The sequence below is a fragment of the Garra rufa genome, chromosome 24 (assembly GCF_049309525.1).
Source record: "Garra rufa chromosome 24, GarRuf1.0, whole genome shotgun sequence".
In the NCBI taxonomy this organism is placed as follows: domain Eukaryota; kingdom Metazoa; phylum Chordata; class Actinopteri; order Cypriniformes; family Cyprinidae; genus Garra; species Garra rufa.
The window spans coordinates 9192151-9207665 of record NC_133384.1 but is presented as its reverse complement, the minus strand read 5'-3'; the positions used below and the strand labels follow the sequence as shown (position 1 = coordinate 9207665).

The following is a 15515-nucleotide window of genomic DNA, read 5'->3' as shown; positions in this document are numbered from 1 at the left end:
ACAAAACCAGTCATAAGGTAAAATTTTACAAAACTGAGATGTATGCATTATATGAAAGTTCAATAAATAAGCTTTCTATTGATATATGGTTTGTTAGGATAGGACAATATTTGGCCGAGATACATCTATTTGCAAATCTGCAATCTGAGGGTGCAAAAAAATCAAAATACTGAGAAAATCACCTTTAAAGTTGTCCAAATTAAGTTCTTAACAATGCATATTACTAATCAAAACTTACATTTTGATATATTTATAGTAGGAATTTTGCAAAAAATCTTCATGGAACATGATCTTTACTTAATTTCTTAATGATTTTTGGCATAAAAGAAAAATCAATAATTTTGACCCATACAATGTATTTTTGGCTATTGCTACAAATATACCCCAGCGACTTAAGACTGGTTTTGTGGTCCAGGGTCACATATTATATGGGTTGCGTCAATTTAAAAAGACAAAATAGGGTCGCTCTTAAAAAGGTTTGAGAACCACTGTTCTAGTGCACCCCAAAAACAAAATAAAGACTTTGTAAAAGAGCATAATAGGATTCAAAATCAGATTCTCTCCTAACAAGAATCAGGTTCTCTTTTACCTTTATACAGTGAATTATATTATTTTACATCGGTCTTCTTATGTGACAATACTTTGGTCTTTCTCAGATCTGGCATGCATTTGCTTTCCATTTAATCTCATTGATGTGCATTTGAAATAATTGAGATAAAGATGTGATTTTTTCTTTCTTTCAGATTCGGACCTGAGCATGAGGACGCTCAGCACTCCCAGTCCTGCTCTCATTCTAAAGTCAAACCCTCCTCAAACAGTTCCAAATGGCAACGAAACATCTTCCGCTTCTATTAACGTCACTGGCGAAACAGTGGCCCTGGTTCACCCGCCTCCAGGCACTCGCTCACGGCCTTCCAAAGTTCCTCCCACAGCCCTCATTGATATCCTGCCCGATCCCGTATTACTACATATCCTGTCTTACCTGTCCACCCCTCAGCTGTGCCGCTGCGCTCGCGTGTGCCGCCGCTGGTATAACCTGGCCTGGGACCCACGACTCTGGAGCTCCGTTCGTCTGACCGGAGAGCTGCTGAACGCAGACCGGGCCGTCAAAGTGCTCACCCATCGGTTATGTCAGGACACCCCCAACGTCTGTCTGACCCTGGAGACGGTGGTGGCCAGTGGCTGCCGGAGGATGTCGGATCGTGGGCTGCGTGTTGTTGCTCAGTGCTGTCCAGAACTGCGGCGTTTGGAGGTTGCAGGCTGCTATAATGTGTCCAACGAAGCAGTGTTTGATGTGGTGTCCCAGTGTCCCAATCTGGAACATCTAGACGTATCAGGTAATATTGACAGACTTTGCAACTGGTGACGCCATATGGCTTTGGGTGATTCTCATGAAACCTTTCAAAAACATAAAAGAAAGTGATAAAATATGTGACCCTGGACCACAAAACCAGTCATAAGGTTAAATTTTACAAAACTGAGATGTATGCATCATATGAAAGCTTAATAAATAAGCTTTCTATTGATATATGGTTTGATAGGAAACGGCAATATTTGGCTGAGATACATCTATTTGAAAATCTGAAATCTGAGGGTGCAAAAAAATCAAAATACTGAGAAAATCACCTTTAAAGCTGTCCAAATTAAGTTCTTAGCAATGCATATAACTAATCAAAAATTACATTTTGATATATTTACAGTAGGAATTTTACAAAAAATCTTCATGGAACATGATCTTTACTTAATTTCCTAATGATTTTTGGCATAAAAGAAAAATCAATAATTTTGACCCATACAATGTATTTTTGGCTATTGCTACAAATATACCCCAGCGACTTAAGACTGGTTTTGTGGTCCAGGGTCACATATTTCACTCCAGTTCGAAAAATTTTAAAAGAAAACGAAGCCTATGTTAGGACAATTTTTAATCATATTTTATGACAATTAAAGTATTTAATTCTCTTTAATTGGTAAAAATGGTTAAAATGCAATTTATATTACATTATATTATGGTTTTCAAGAGGGGTTGTGGGAACTTTGGCTTTTCAGCAAGAAATTTACATTACGTTAATGAGAATTTAGGAAAAATCTGAAACTGCAGTGAAAAAAAATGCAATTTGTTTTTGTTCTTAGATTTTGTGATAAAACAGACCTCAGAATATATATTTGGTTGAATCTAATTAAAATTGGAAATTATATTTTACAAGAAAATTAAGCCTATTTTAACGACATTTTTTAATGACAATTAAAGTATTTAATTCTCTTTAATTAGTAAAAAAATTAAATGCAGTTTATATTACATTATATTATGATTTTAAAAAGTTTTTGTTGGAACTTTGTTTGGAAATTGAAAAAAAATAAATAAAATAGCACAGAGTAAAAATAAATGCAATTTATATTTGTGCTAGATTTTTGAAGTGAAACATGACTTCTTAATATTTCTTTGAGTAATTCTCATTAAAAATAAGAAATTATATTTCAAAAGAAAATGAAGCCTATATTAGGACAATTTTAAATTATATTTTATGACAAAAAGTATTTATTTCTCTTTAATTAGAAAATGTTTAAAATGCAATTTATATTACATTATATTATGGTTTTCAAGAGGGGTTTTAGAAACTTTGGCTTTTCAGCAAAGAATTTACATTACGTTAATGAGAATTTAGGAAAATTTTAAATTGCACAGTAAAAATATTTGTTTTTGTTCTTAGATTTTGTGATAAAATATGACCTCAGAGTATATATTTGGTTGAATCTAATTAAAATTAGAAATTATATTTTACAAGAAAATTACGCCTATTTTTAACGACATTTTTTTAATGACAATTAAAGTATTTAATTCTCTTTAATTAGTAAAAAAAAATTAAATGCATTTTATATTACATTATATTATGATTTTAAAAAGGTTTTGTTGGAACTTTATTTTTTTCATCAAGGAATTTAGAGTTATATGAGAGTTTGGGAAAAAAATGGAAATTGAAATTTAAAATAAAAAAAGGCAATTTATATTTGTCCTTGGTGAAACATGAGCTTTAAATATCTATGGGTGAATCTCATTAATATTAGAAATTATATTTTACAAGAAAATTAAGAATATAATAGAAATTTTTAACCAACTATTTTATGACAAATAAAGTATTTAATTCTTTTTTAATTAGTAAAGAAAAAAATAGTTTATATTACCTTATATTATGGTTTTAAAAAGGTTTTGTTGGAACTTTGTTTTTTCATCAAAGAATTTACAGTTATATGAGAGTTTGTGGAAAAAATTGGAAAAGCACAGTGAAAAAAAAGTCCTTAGATTTAAATAGTAAAAAATTGCAATTTATATTACATTATATTATGGTTTTTCAGCAAAGAATTTAGTCACATGAAAATTTGGGGGGAAAAAATTGGAAATTGAAATAAAACAAAAAATACCACAGTGAAAAATGCAATTTATATATGTTTTTGTCCTTATATTTAGGGTATATTTAATTAAAATTGGAAATTATATTTTTCAAGAAACATGACCTCTGAATATTTATTTGGGTAAATGTAATTAAAATTATATTTTACAAGAAAATTAAGCTTATATAAGGACAATTTATAACCATATTTTGTCAATCTAAAGTATCTCTTTAATTAGTCAAAAAAAGTTTAAAAAATTGAATAATATTACTTTATATTATGGTTTTAAAAAGGGCCTACAACCCTTTTTCAAAACCATAATATAAAGCAATATAACTAAATTAAAAAAAAAGAAAAATGTAAACTTTAGGTTTTCAGCAGAAAATCTACATTACATTAATGAGAATATGGGAAAAAAATGGAAATTGAAATAAAAAATTGCACAGTGGGAAAACAGTGGTATTGGGAATGTTGGCTTTTCAGCAGGAAATTTACAAAACAATAATGATAATTTGTGTGAAAATGGCACAGTGCAAACAAAAAATTATGGCACATGAATAACAATTAAAGTACTCTCTTTAATTAGTAAAAAAAGTAAAAATTTATATTATATTATATTATGTTTTTAAAAAGGCTTATTGGGATCTTTGGTTTTTCAGCAAGGAATCTCCAGTTAAATGGAAATTAAACTAAAAAAATAATAGCACAGTGAAAACAATGGATTAGCTGCCATTGTGCATCAGAATACATGTTTGGTTGTGGATTTATTCAGAGAGTAATTCATAGTGGTGAAGTTTTTCTGGGAAAGCTGGGAAAAACATTATGGGATCTAGGAAGTGCTGCCAGTCTTTCAGTCTTTCTCTGGGGGAAGGTGAGGTCTGCTCGCTTTTGAAAGATGGGACTGCTAACCTCAACTAAAGAGTAAGAGTCCGTCTGCTGAGTTCATCGTGCGAGTCACACACTGTACAGTTATTCATCATGCAGAGGGCACAGCATGCCTTCTGCTTTCCACAAGTAATACACCCTTTGTTGCAAAAGTATCCTAAATTTCTTGCGGTTACATTTACTCTTAAACGCAGGTAGTATAACTGTAATAGGAGCAAAAACAGATACAGCCTGGTTTTTGTTCCATATGAGGTTTCTGGTCTTTTATTTCGTTATTATTTTTCTTCTCTGTTTTGTCCTATTTTATTTGGCCTATATTCATTCATTCACCTCCATTTGAAAACCTGATGCAGACTCTAAATTTCCGAATTTTTAAAAGTAATTTTATTTGACTCTTTTCCTGTTTTCCATGTGATATTTCCTTTTTCTCAACAGGCTTTGCAGTTCCAGTACAGGATTTGGATTTATTGCTTGAAAAAGGATCAAAACAACAGAAACTGATGCTGGTACATACAGTTGAAGTCAAAAGTTTACATACTCCTTGTAAAATGTTCATTATTTTATTAAAATAAGAGGGATTGTACAGAATGAAAGACGTTTATAGTAAACAAGAAGAAAATAATAGGTGAATTTATAAAAACAAACCCGTTCAGAAGTTTACATCTCCTTGATTCTTAATACTCTGCTGTTTCCTGAATGATCCACAGCTGTGTTTTTTTGTTTAGTGACAGTTGTTCATGAGTCCCTTGTTTGTCCTGAACAGTTAAACTGCCTGCTGTTCTTCAGAAAAATCTTTCAGGTCCCACAAATTCCTTGTTTTTTCAGCATTTTTGTGTATTTGAACCCTTTTCAACCCATTATAGTGGTCAATGTTTGCATTAGTTGGGCTCTTGACCTTTAAATCTTCAATGTTAGATTTTGTTTGGCTGCTTTTACTGAGTTATAACAGCCAGACAAGCCAAGAACAAAAGTCATCAAGTAGCATTGACTGTATTTAAAATAGCTATCATCATATAGTGACTTAAGTACTTGACTTAGGCTTTCCTTACGGATTTCAATAGAACTGTGAACAAAAGATCTGTCAGTTTTGGCTTTATAAGACAGAAGAAGAAAGATTTTTTTTTTTAATTTAGACACACAGACATGAAGAATCAGTGTGAGAATCACAACAATGGTGACCACCAAAAAAACATGTTGTAGCCAATCAAAACTCATCCATGACTCCCATCATGCATTGTGACATGAATAAATTACGAGCTGTCTGGCCTATTTTTTAGTAAACCAAAACAAGCTGACTTAACTTAATGGTTTTAAGTTAAAGGACATTGATTACATTGATTTGGTTGGACATTACTATTTCACATTGATTTTCCTAATTCAATTGTGTTGTCTTAACAGAGTAATTTTGAATAGATAAAAGAAATCCTTATATGTTAATAAAAAACAATTTGGTTGTTTGGAACCACTGTCCATAATTTAATTGAGTTTTGAGTGTGGGAACTTTGGGTTTTCAGCAGGAAATTTACATTACATTTATTAGAATTTGGGGAAAATGGAAATTGAAATAAAAAAAATTACACAGTGGAAAAAAAAATGCAATTTATATTTGTATTTGTCCTTAAAATTTGGGGTGAAACATGACGTCCAAATAAACTGTTCAGGATAAACAAGGGACTCATGAACAACTATAACAAAAAAACAAAACAGCTGTGGATCATTCAGGTAACAACACAGTGTTAAGAATTATGTGTATGCGTTCTTGAACGGGGTCATTTTTATAAATTCAACTATTATTTTATTTTGTGCACTATATACACGTCTTATGTGAAATATCTTATTTAGGTCAGTAGTAAATAAAAAAATAACATGCATTGTGTATGATCCCTGTTATTTTGGTAAAATAATACCATTTTGCAGATTCTGCAAGGTGTATGTAAACTTTTGACTTCAACTGTATATTTAAAAACATCTTACGAAACAAGAAATGGTCTGATGGTTATTATATAAGACAGGAAGAGTAAATACTGTTTCCCTGTCTTGAAAGGTCAGAACAGTTATGTGGACAAAATCAGACCGAACAACCCGATATTCAAAGTTTGTCCTAATGAACTTAACTTTTATAGTCGAAAACTGTAATAATTATAATATACTCTCCCTTTCCCTAAGGTTGCCCTAAAGTGACCTGTATCAGCCTGACGGAGGAGGCGTCTCTACAGCTCACACCTCTACATGGACAGCAGATCGGCCTGCGATACCTGGACATGACAGACTGTGTATCACTGGAGGACGAAGGCTTGAGGACCATTGCATTTCATTGTCCACGTCTCACACACCTTTACCTGCGGCGCTGCAGCCGCCTAACAGACGAGGCCCTGCGACAGCTAGCACTGCACTGCACCGCGTTACGTGAGCTTAGCCTCAGCGACTGCCCTATGATTGGAGACTTTGGCTTGCGTGAAGTCGCTCGCCTGGAGGGTCGTCTACGCTATCTGAGCGTGGCGCATTGTATGCGCATAACAGACGTTGGACTGCGTTACGTAGCGCGATACTGTCCGCGGCTGCGCTACCTAAATGCGCGGGGATGCGAGGGGCTAACGGACCACGGTTTGAGCCACTTAGCTCGGAACTGTCCCCGATTGCGGTCTATCGACGTTGGCCGTTGCCCGCTGGTGTCAGACGCAGGGCTGGAGCTGTTAGCACGCGGTTGTGAAGGGCTACGAAGGCTGAGTCTGAGAGGCTGTGAGAGTTTGTCAGGGAGAGGGCTCATAGCAGTAGCAGCGGGATGTCCTGAGCTGCAGTTACTAAACGTACAAGAGTGTGAGGTGCCACCCGAGGCACTTCGACTGGTCCGACAGCACTGCAGACGCTGTGTAATCGAACACACCATACCTGCTTTCTACTGAGGGGACAGGTTGGGGACGCCAGAGGTGTCGACCTCTGAAAAACAGATGTTTATACTTTTTGCATTCCTACGACTGCCTGATGAGATGCAACAAGGTGGATGTGTCTCAAAACCTACAGCAGGGGTGCTCAGTCCTTCTCCTGGAAGGCCACTCATGCAGAGTTTAGCTCCAATACACCTGACCAAACTTCTCTAGTAATCCTGACTGTAATTGGTTGGTTTAGATGTGTTTGGGCTTGGAGCTAAACTCTGCAGGACAATGGCCTTTCCTGGAGCGATTCTATACCTAGTTAATTCATTTGCGGTCTATTTTAGTGTTTCCCAACCTTGTTCCTGGAGAGACACCAACAGGATTGCGGTCTGAAATTCTGAAGCAACTCAAGGGTGTCAAGCCCTGCTCCTGAAGGATCACTGTTGTGTAGAGTTTAGCTCCAACATACCTGCCCAGAAGTTTCTAATAATCCTAAAGACCTTGATTAACTTTTTCAGATGTTTAATTCAGGCTGGAGCTAAACTCTGCAGAACAGTGGCCCTTCATGTAAGTGGCCCTAGTAAGTCAATTTTTGCTGCGTTTACCATACCTTTTTTGGAGGCACACCAACAGTATACATTTTGTCTCCTTTATCTGACCCATCAATTTTAAGTCTTGGAGTATCTAATAATGAGCTGATGTACAAGCATGGGAAACACTGGTCTCCTGCTGACTGAAGTTCTGGAGCAGCTCAGGGGTGTCAAACCCTGCTCCTGAAGGTAACCTGCCCAGAAGTTTTTAGCAAGTCCTTGATTAGGTTTTTCAAATGTGTTTAATTCAGGCAGGAGCTAAACATTGTAGGACAGTGGCCCTTCAGGTGCAGGATAGGTCACCCTTGACCTAGTAAGTCAGACTGTTGTCTACTACTGCAGTGTTTCTCAAACCCGTTTCTGGAGGCACACCAACAGTATACATTTTGGATATCTCCTTTATCTGACCCCTCCATTTTAAGTCTACGAGTCACTACTATCAAGCTGATAATACATGATAATTAGCTCCAATACACCTGCCTAGAAGTTTCTAGTAATTCAAATACGTTGATTAGTTTGTTCAGATGTTTAATTTGTGTTTCCCAACCCTGTTTCTGGAGGCACACCAACAGTACACATTTTGGATGTCTTTTTTATCTGACATCCATTTCAGGTCTAGGAGTCTCTAGCGATGAGCTGATGAGTTAAATCAGGCCAACTCAGGGGTGTCAGATTCTGCTCCTTGAGTATCACTGTTGTGTACAGTTTAGCTCCAACACACCTGCCTAGAACTTTTTAGTAATCCTAAGATCCTTGATCCTTGATAGGTCAGCGGTTCCCAACTCCAGTCCTTGGAACTCTGCACATTTTGTTTATCTCCCTCATTTAACGCACCTGATCAGCTCTTTAGGAGAAAGATCAATGAACAGATTTAGAAACATACAGAATGTGCAGAGCAGTGGGCCCCGAGGACTGGAGTTGAGAACCACTGGGACAGGTTACCCCTGACCTATTAAGTCAGTTTTGTTGTCTACTGCAGTGTTTCCCAACCCTGTTACTGGAGGCACACCAACAGTACACATTTTGGATTTTTACAATTTTGGATGAGCTTAAATACTTTGATTAGCTTGTTCAAGATGTTTAATTCAGGTTAGGGCTAAACTCTGCAGGACTCTCCCAGTGTAGGATAGGTCACCCTGACCTAGTGGTCTACTGCAGTGTTTCCCAACCCTGTCTCTGGAGGCACACCAAGAATACACATTTTGTTTGTCTCCTTTACCTGACCCATCCTTTTCAGGTCTAGGAGTCTCTACCAATGAGCTGATGAGTTGAATGAGGTGTGTTTGATTAGGAAGAATTCAAAATTGTGTACTGTGTCTCCATGAACTTGTTTGGGAAACTCTGGGGCAACTCAGTGGTGTCAAACCCTGCTCCTGGAGGATCGCTGTTCTGCAGAGTTTAGCTCCAACACACCTACCAGGAATTTTCTGGCGATAGTAAAGACATTGATAAGCTTGTTCAGATGTGTTTAATTCAGGTTGAAGCTAAACTTTACTGGAAGGTGACCCTTCAGGAGCAGAATTGGACACCCCTGACCTAGAAAGTTGACTTTCCTGTTCCTGGAGGCACACCAACAGTGTGACCCAACAATTTCAAGTCTTGGAGTGTCCATTAATGAGCTGATGTGCTGTGTCTCCACTAACAGGCTTGGGAAACACGGGTCTGCTGCCATCTCTGGGGCAACTCCAGGGTGTCAAACTGGACTCCTGGACACTGGTCTGCAGAGTTTAGCTCCAAAACACCTGCCAAGACGTTTCTATAGACCTTTATAAGCTTGTTCAGATGTGTTTCATTTGGGTTGGAGCTGAAGTCTGCTAGAAGGTGGCTCTCCATGAGAAGGACTGGAAACCTCCAACCTTGTTTTTGGAGGCACACCAACGGTATACATTTTTGATGTCTCCCTTATCTGACCCATCCATCTCAGATATAGGAGTCTCTACTAATAAGCTGATAAGCTTAATTAGATCCGTTTAATTAAAAAGAGTTTGACAATGTGTATGGTGTCTCGCCGTAACAGGCTTGGCCAACCGTGTTCCCTGGTCTCTTGCTTACTGAAAGTCTGAGGAAGCTTAGGGGTGCCAAACTCCTGGAGGACCACTGTCCCAAAGGCCTTGATGAACTTTTCTAGAAATGTTTGTGTTGGAGCTAAATTCTGCTGAAATATAGCCCTCCAGCTGCAGGATTGGACACCTCTGACCTAGTGAGTTCTGGGGTAAATCAGTGGTGTTAAACCCCGGTCATAAAGGGCCATCTTGCTACAGAGTCTAGCTGTAAATCTAATTAAACACCTGAACCATGTAATAAAGTCCTTAGGATTACTAGAAATTTCTGGACAGGTGTGCTGGAGCAGGTTAGAACTAAACCGCAGGGTAGAGGCCCTACAGGAGTGAGGTTTGACATTAACAAACAAATAAACAGCATCTTAAGCCTAACCTTATCATTTTTAATCATTTACAGTCACATGTGTCATGTACTGTAGATAGTAGCATCTCAAAGGCAGTTCCTAAGGTTTTGAGACACATCCTGTGTGTAATGTTGCTTCTTGCAGAGCTGTACCATGCTCTTGTAATTAAAAAAAAAAAACATATAGCATAATATTTATCACAAGAAAGAGATGCATTATTGTCACTGTATGTCACCAGTAAGCTGGTGTTTCCTAGGTGTCTTTGGATTGATTTATGTTTTGTTTTCTACAAAAGCTCTTTAGCTGGTTGTCTGTGTCCAGAGTCTGTCCATTACATGGTTAAATGTAAAACTTTAAAACTTCTAATAATACACTACTTACTTTTATCCACAGAAGTAAGTTAAACATAGCGAATAAGGTGAAATAGTTTACTTTTTGGGTGAATTAATTTAGTTATATAGATTCTTCCTAGTGTTCTTCATAAAACTATTATCTGATCAAAATACCCTGCTGAAAAAACTGCTAAAACCAGCCTCAACCAGGCTGGTTTTAGCTGGTCATAGCTGGTTTCCCAGCCTGGCCAGCTAAAACCAACTGCTTCCAACTTAAACCAGCTAAGACCAGCCAACCAGCCTAGGCTGGTTTTAGCTGTTTTTTCAGCAGGGTAACAATGAAATATGGGCATTTGCACTTTAAAGGGCATTACTGACAATCTCAAACTGATCTAAAAGTCTTCGAAAGTCTTTTATTTAATATCCCAGTTAACGTTAATCAAGGATTATGTGAGATTTGTAAAGGTTTCATTTTGTGAAAGCAATATGCTGCTGCTAAAAACACTCAATAAAGGGCTACTTATTTAAAGTGAAAGTTTTCTTTCATTTGTTATATCTATGAACAATTGGGAAAGTGTATCACATATGCAAACGAAGAAAAGTTCCTTTGGTTGATGTAGTGCAGTGAATAGTGATCCTTGGGGAAGAAAACCGCTTCCAGACAGGAAGGTTAAAGCCCTGTGGCAAGCATCCACACATCAGTTAGGACTTCCTTTGCAGTTCTTTGAGAGGTTAGCTATATTTGAATGATACATAGTTTACCTTTAGGAGAATCCAAACTCTTGCTTGTTCACACCAATGAGCGCAATGAGGCTTGTTTTTTTCCTCACTAAATAAATCGTTAGTAAGAACCACCAACAGCTGGACCTAAGAACATCTTGCCTTGAGTCAGACATGCATTACCCTCACGATAGCCATAATCATAATTTATTCCAATTGTCAGTATATGAATCACTACTATACAAACAAATGGATCATTAAAAGGCAAAGGTGAAATCTATTACTCATTGAGATGGATGGTAAATATGTGGTTGTTGTTGCAGCGGAGTCATTTGAGACACGAACCGCACAAACTTCATTCGGTTTGAAAGGGTAGGAAAAAAAAAATCCGTTTATATATTAAAAAGTACACTGCTGACATGCCAGTGCTTGTTCATTAGAGATTCGTACAATTAGCAACAAGCTGTCACTAATATAAAGCTAATCATTTCGATGTCACGTGGTTTCCACGTGGCGACATGGGGCTTGGTCTGTAAATGAATGAATGAAGTGTTTGTTGTGAATGTAGCTGTCAATCACTGTTTTGTGGTCAAAGTCTACAGTGTATGAATGAATCGTGTAATGGTACAATAAGAACACTCTCACTGATACTTAGTCTCAACGATGCTCTTTCTCTTTAGTTTCTAATCGCGTTTTGTCCTGAAGACAGTTGTATTTATTGTCTTCTGCTGCCCTCTGTTGGTTAATATCTATTTCTGCACTTAATTTAAATTCAAAGTGGAGTAGTTGTATACCACGTACTTTTTTGTAAAACGACTTGCAGTATGAAACGATAAATGAATGTTGGAAAGAAATTGCATTTTTAATCAAAATTGTAATCAAAAATGAACTTTTGGTCAACTTTTGGTAATCTAGTCAAATAATGAATCAGAAAAGATGTTACTAAACAGTTATTTTTTTTTTCAAGTCCATTCGTAACACTGGAAATGCAAAGTTGAGCACATGTGGAAAGTAATGTTCTGTATATAGAGTTAAGTTGTAATTTCATTACATATATATTGCAAAGCTAATAACTTCATTTGAACAAGTTTAAAGGGAATTTTCTTTCTCTCTCTCTCTCTCTCTCTCTATAATTTTATTTTATTTTATTATTTTTATTTTTTTTGCACCCTCTGATTCCATATTTTCATATAGTTGTGTCTTGGCCATATAGTGTCCTATCCTAACAAACCATACATCAATGGAAATCTTATTTATTAAGCTTTTAGATTATATATAGATAAAATAAATGGACCCTTATGACTGGTTTCATAGTCCAGGATCACATATTTTCTGCAATTACATATTTTTTTTAAATGTACTTTTGTGAATTGAAGTACACTTTGTCTACTACACATTTTCACAAGGGTAATGTATGTAAATGCACAAAAATTGTAATCAAAAATGAACTTTTGGTCAACTTTTGGCAATCTAGTCAAATAATGAATCAGGAAAGATGTTAATAAACAGTTGATATTTCTTCAGGTCCATTCATAACACTGGAAATGCAAAGTAGAGCACATGTGGAAAGTAATGTTCTGTATATAGAGCTAAGAACTTCATTTGAAGAAGTTTAAAGGGAATTTTCTCAATATTCAGATTCCAGATTTTCAAATAGTTGTGTCTTGGAAAAATATTGTCCTTTTCTAACAAACCATACATCAATAGAAATGTTATTTATTAAGCTTTTAGATTATATATAAATCTCAATTTCATAAAATTGACCCTTATGACTGGTTTTGTGGTCCAGGATCACATTTTATCTGCAATTACAGATTTTTTAAAAATTACTTTTGAGAATTTAAGTACATTAGATTATCAAAAGTTGACCAAAAGTTCATTTTTTGATTACATTTTTTGTGCATGAACATGCATCACCCTTGTGAAAAAATTGTAGTAGTAGTCAAATAATGAATCAGAAAAGATATTACTAAACAGTTGATATTTCATAACATTCAGGTCCATTCATAACACTGGGAATGCAAAGTTGAGCAAGTGGAAAATGTGTATCTAGAGTTAAGTTGTAATGTTATTACATCTTGTAGGTCATCCTGCTATTTTATTCACATAGAGTTTCATAGAGCAAAAATTGTATAGTATGCTGTTCTGACGTTATATTAGAGAAGCTTAATAATAATAAAATAGCAGTTAAGTGACATTTTCATTTATTTAAACATCACAAAGATTATGATTCTTAATATTGTTATAAGCACTTGTGTAAGTTACCCTAAAAATGCACTGCAAAAAATGCTTTTCTTAGATTTTTTTGTCTGGTTTCCAGCCAAAATATTTAAAAATTTACTTTTTGTAGATAAGTAAAAATTATTTTCTTGTTTTCAAAAAAAATAAATAATAATAATCTGCCAATGGGGTAAGCAAAAAAATCTAATTTCAAACAGAAAACAAGGTTATTTTTCTTACCCCATTGGCAGATTATTTAGCTTGTTTCAAGCAAAAACACACTTCATTTTGACTTGTTTTCTACTGAAAACAAAAAATATGTTTTACTTGTCTAGAAAATCCTTCTTGATTTAAGAATTTTTAGATATTTTGTCTGGAAACAAAAAAAAAAAATCGAGGTACGAAAAGCCTTTTTTTGCAGTGTGCAAACATACTAAATCTTTTTGATGTCTATTACTTAGTTTGAAAGAAAGACATAATCACAGTCTTTTAGATTTTGTTTTAATAAATAAATTCAAAATTGCAATATTGAGAAAACCGGAAAAAGGCACTTAAAAAAAAAAAAAAAAAACGTAAGCTAGATTGGGTGTTGTGGCAGGCCATCTGTTTATCATCCTTCAGCTTGATATTATTATTTTGTCAAGCATTCCTGCAGATTTAAATCTGAGTTAAATGAGTCTGCTTATGTTCAATAAAATAAGTAAAATACAGGATTGTTGTACCTTCGAGCATATATGAACATTTGAACAAAAAAAGTTCACTCTAATACTTCATTTTTTTACCCAGATAATTGTCTTAACAACAAAGAGCTTTTTCTTTGACTTCAAATATGCAAACTGTTCTTCATTTTTCATTTAAAATACACTACCTGAAAACACATGTGAAATCTGTAGGTATCGATAAGTGTGCTCATTTCTAATGAGCGGTTTAAGGACATTTGGCTACAAACTACAGGATATCACCTGAATCCACGCATACTCATCAAGAGCCACATAATAATTCAACAAATAATCCTTCATAACATATAAAATACACAGACATTTTCAGCTGAACACAAGACACGAGCCATAATGATTTTCTAAGAGCGACAATAAGTGGGAAATAAGTTGCAAAGACTAAAAACAAAGACATTTTTGGCATAAAATGCTGCGCCTGACATAAAACGAATATGCATAGATTATTAACATATCAAACCTTTGATCAGTCCAGAAATAAAAAATAAAATCACATATATACCGGTCACATAGTTTTCTTATGCCAACATATGACTGATGAAGAAGTTTGAAGAACATGATGAAATGTTTTTTTCAAGAATCCTTTTTGCATTGCAACTTAAAGTGAAACACATGCAAAGGCACAAATATCTGTTCTGTTTAAAAAGAGCAAATGTGTGAATGTACACAGGGTTTAAAAGAAGAGAAACGGATGTGAATAAAAAGACTATACAAACTGTACACGCTTGCGAGGGACGAGAGGCAGCCAGTCCTTCATAAAACACTACTACAGAGCTACAATACTGTTCTAAAAGAATGACATACATTGGGAAAATAAACTGAGGAGATCTGCAAACCTATCCCTTCCAAAACATTCACGTGTGTGATGCCCATGTCCATTATTTGCCTTCGTATTTGGGGTTGATCACAGTTGTGACGGCACTCTTGTAGATGGGGTTCTCTCCCTGTCAAACACACAAATCAGATTTTTTTAAATTAGAAACTAATATACAGTCCGGTTCAATTTTAACGTCACCTAAATGCATTTACACCCCAAGAAAGCTTATGTTCAAATTTAAACCAAACAACACATGCAGATATATCACTCATATATATGTGAACAGAATGTTGATGAACATTAACATCCAAACTCAACACTCTTTAAGGCGAGACACTGCAGGTGAATAGGGTAAAAAAATTAACTAATAGTTATGACCTTCCTTACCCAGTTGATTGATTTCATTGATAATTGCAAACATTTTTTGTATTACAGGTTTTCTAAAATGTTAGGTTTTAATATGCAAATGAAGCATTATTTAATAAAATATGCGCAAATGTGCATACATTTCTAGTACAAAAATCTAAACACTGGGTAAAGTCAGTTTCAA

The 15515-nt window shown here is 35.3% G+C and overlaps 2 protein-coding genes across 2 annotated transcripts in view; one reads left to right on the top strand and one right to left on the bottom strand.

The window, feature by feature from the left end:
* The first annotated feature begins 749 nt into the window (after positions 1-749).
* LOC141300621 (F-box/LRR-repeat protein 7) lies at positions 750-10982 on the top strand. The gene is made up of 2 exons (XM_073830915.1): positions 750-1337; positions 6442-10982. The coding sequence occupies exons 1-2, from the start codon at positions 758-760 to the stop codon at positions 7176-7178; spliced, it is 1317 nt and encodes a 438-aa protein (XP_073687016.1). The 5' UTR covers positions 750-757; the 3' UTR covers positions 7179-10982.
* A 2916-nt stretch (positions 10983-13898) lies between these two features.
* itgb1a (integrin, beta 1a) overlaps positions 13899-15515 on the bottom strand; it is a 52116-nt gene continuing 50499 nt past the window's right edge. Inside the window, exon 16 of the mRNA XM_073830442.1 lies at positions 13899-15092. Coding sequence (XP_073686543.1) covers positions 15027-15092 — 66 coding nt within the window. The 3' untranslated portion in view covers positions 13899-15026. The remainder of the gene's footprint in view (positions 15093-15515) is intronic.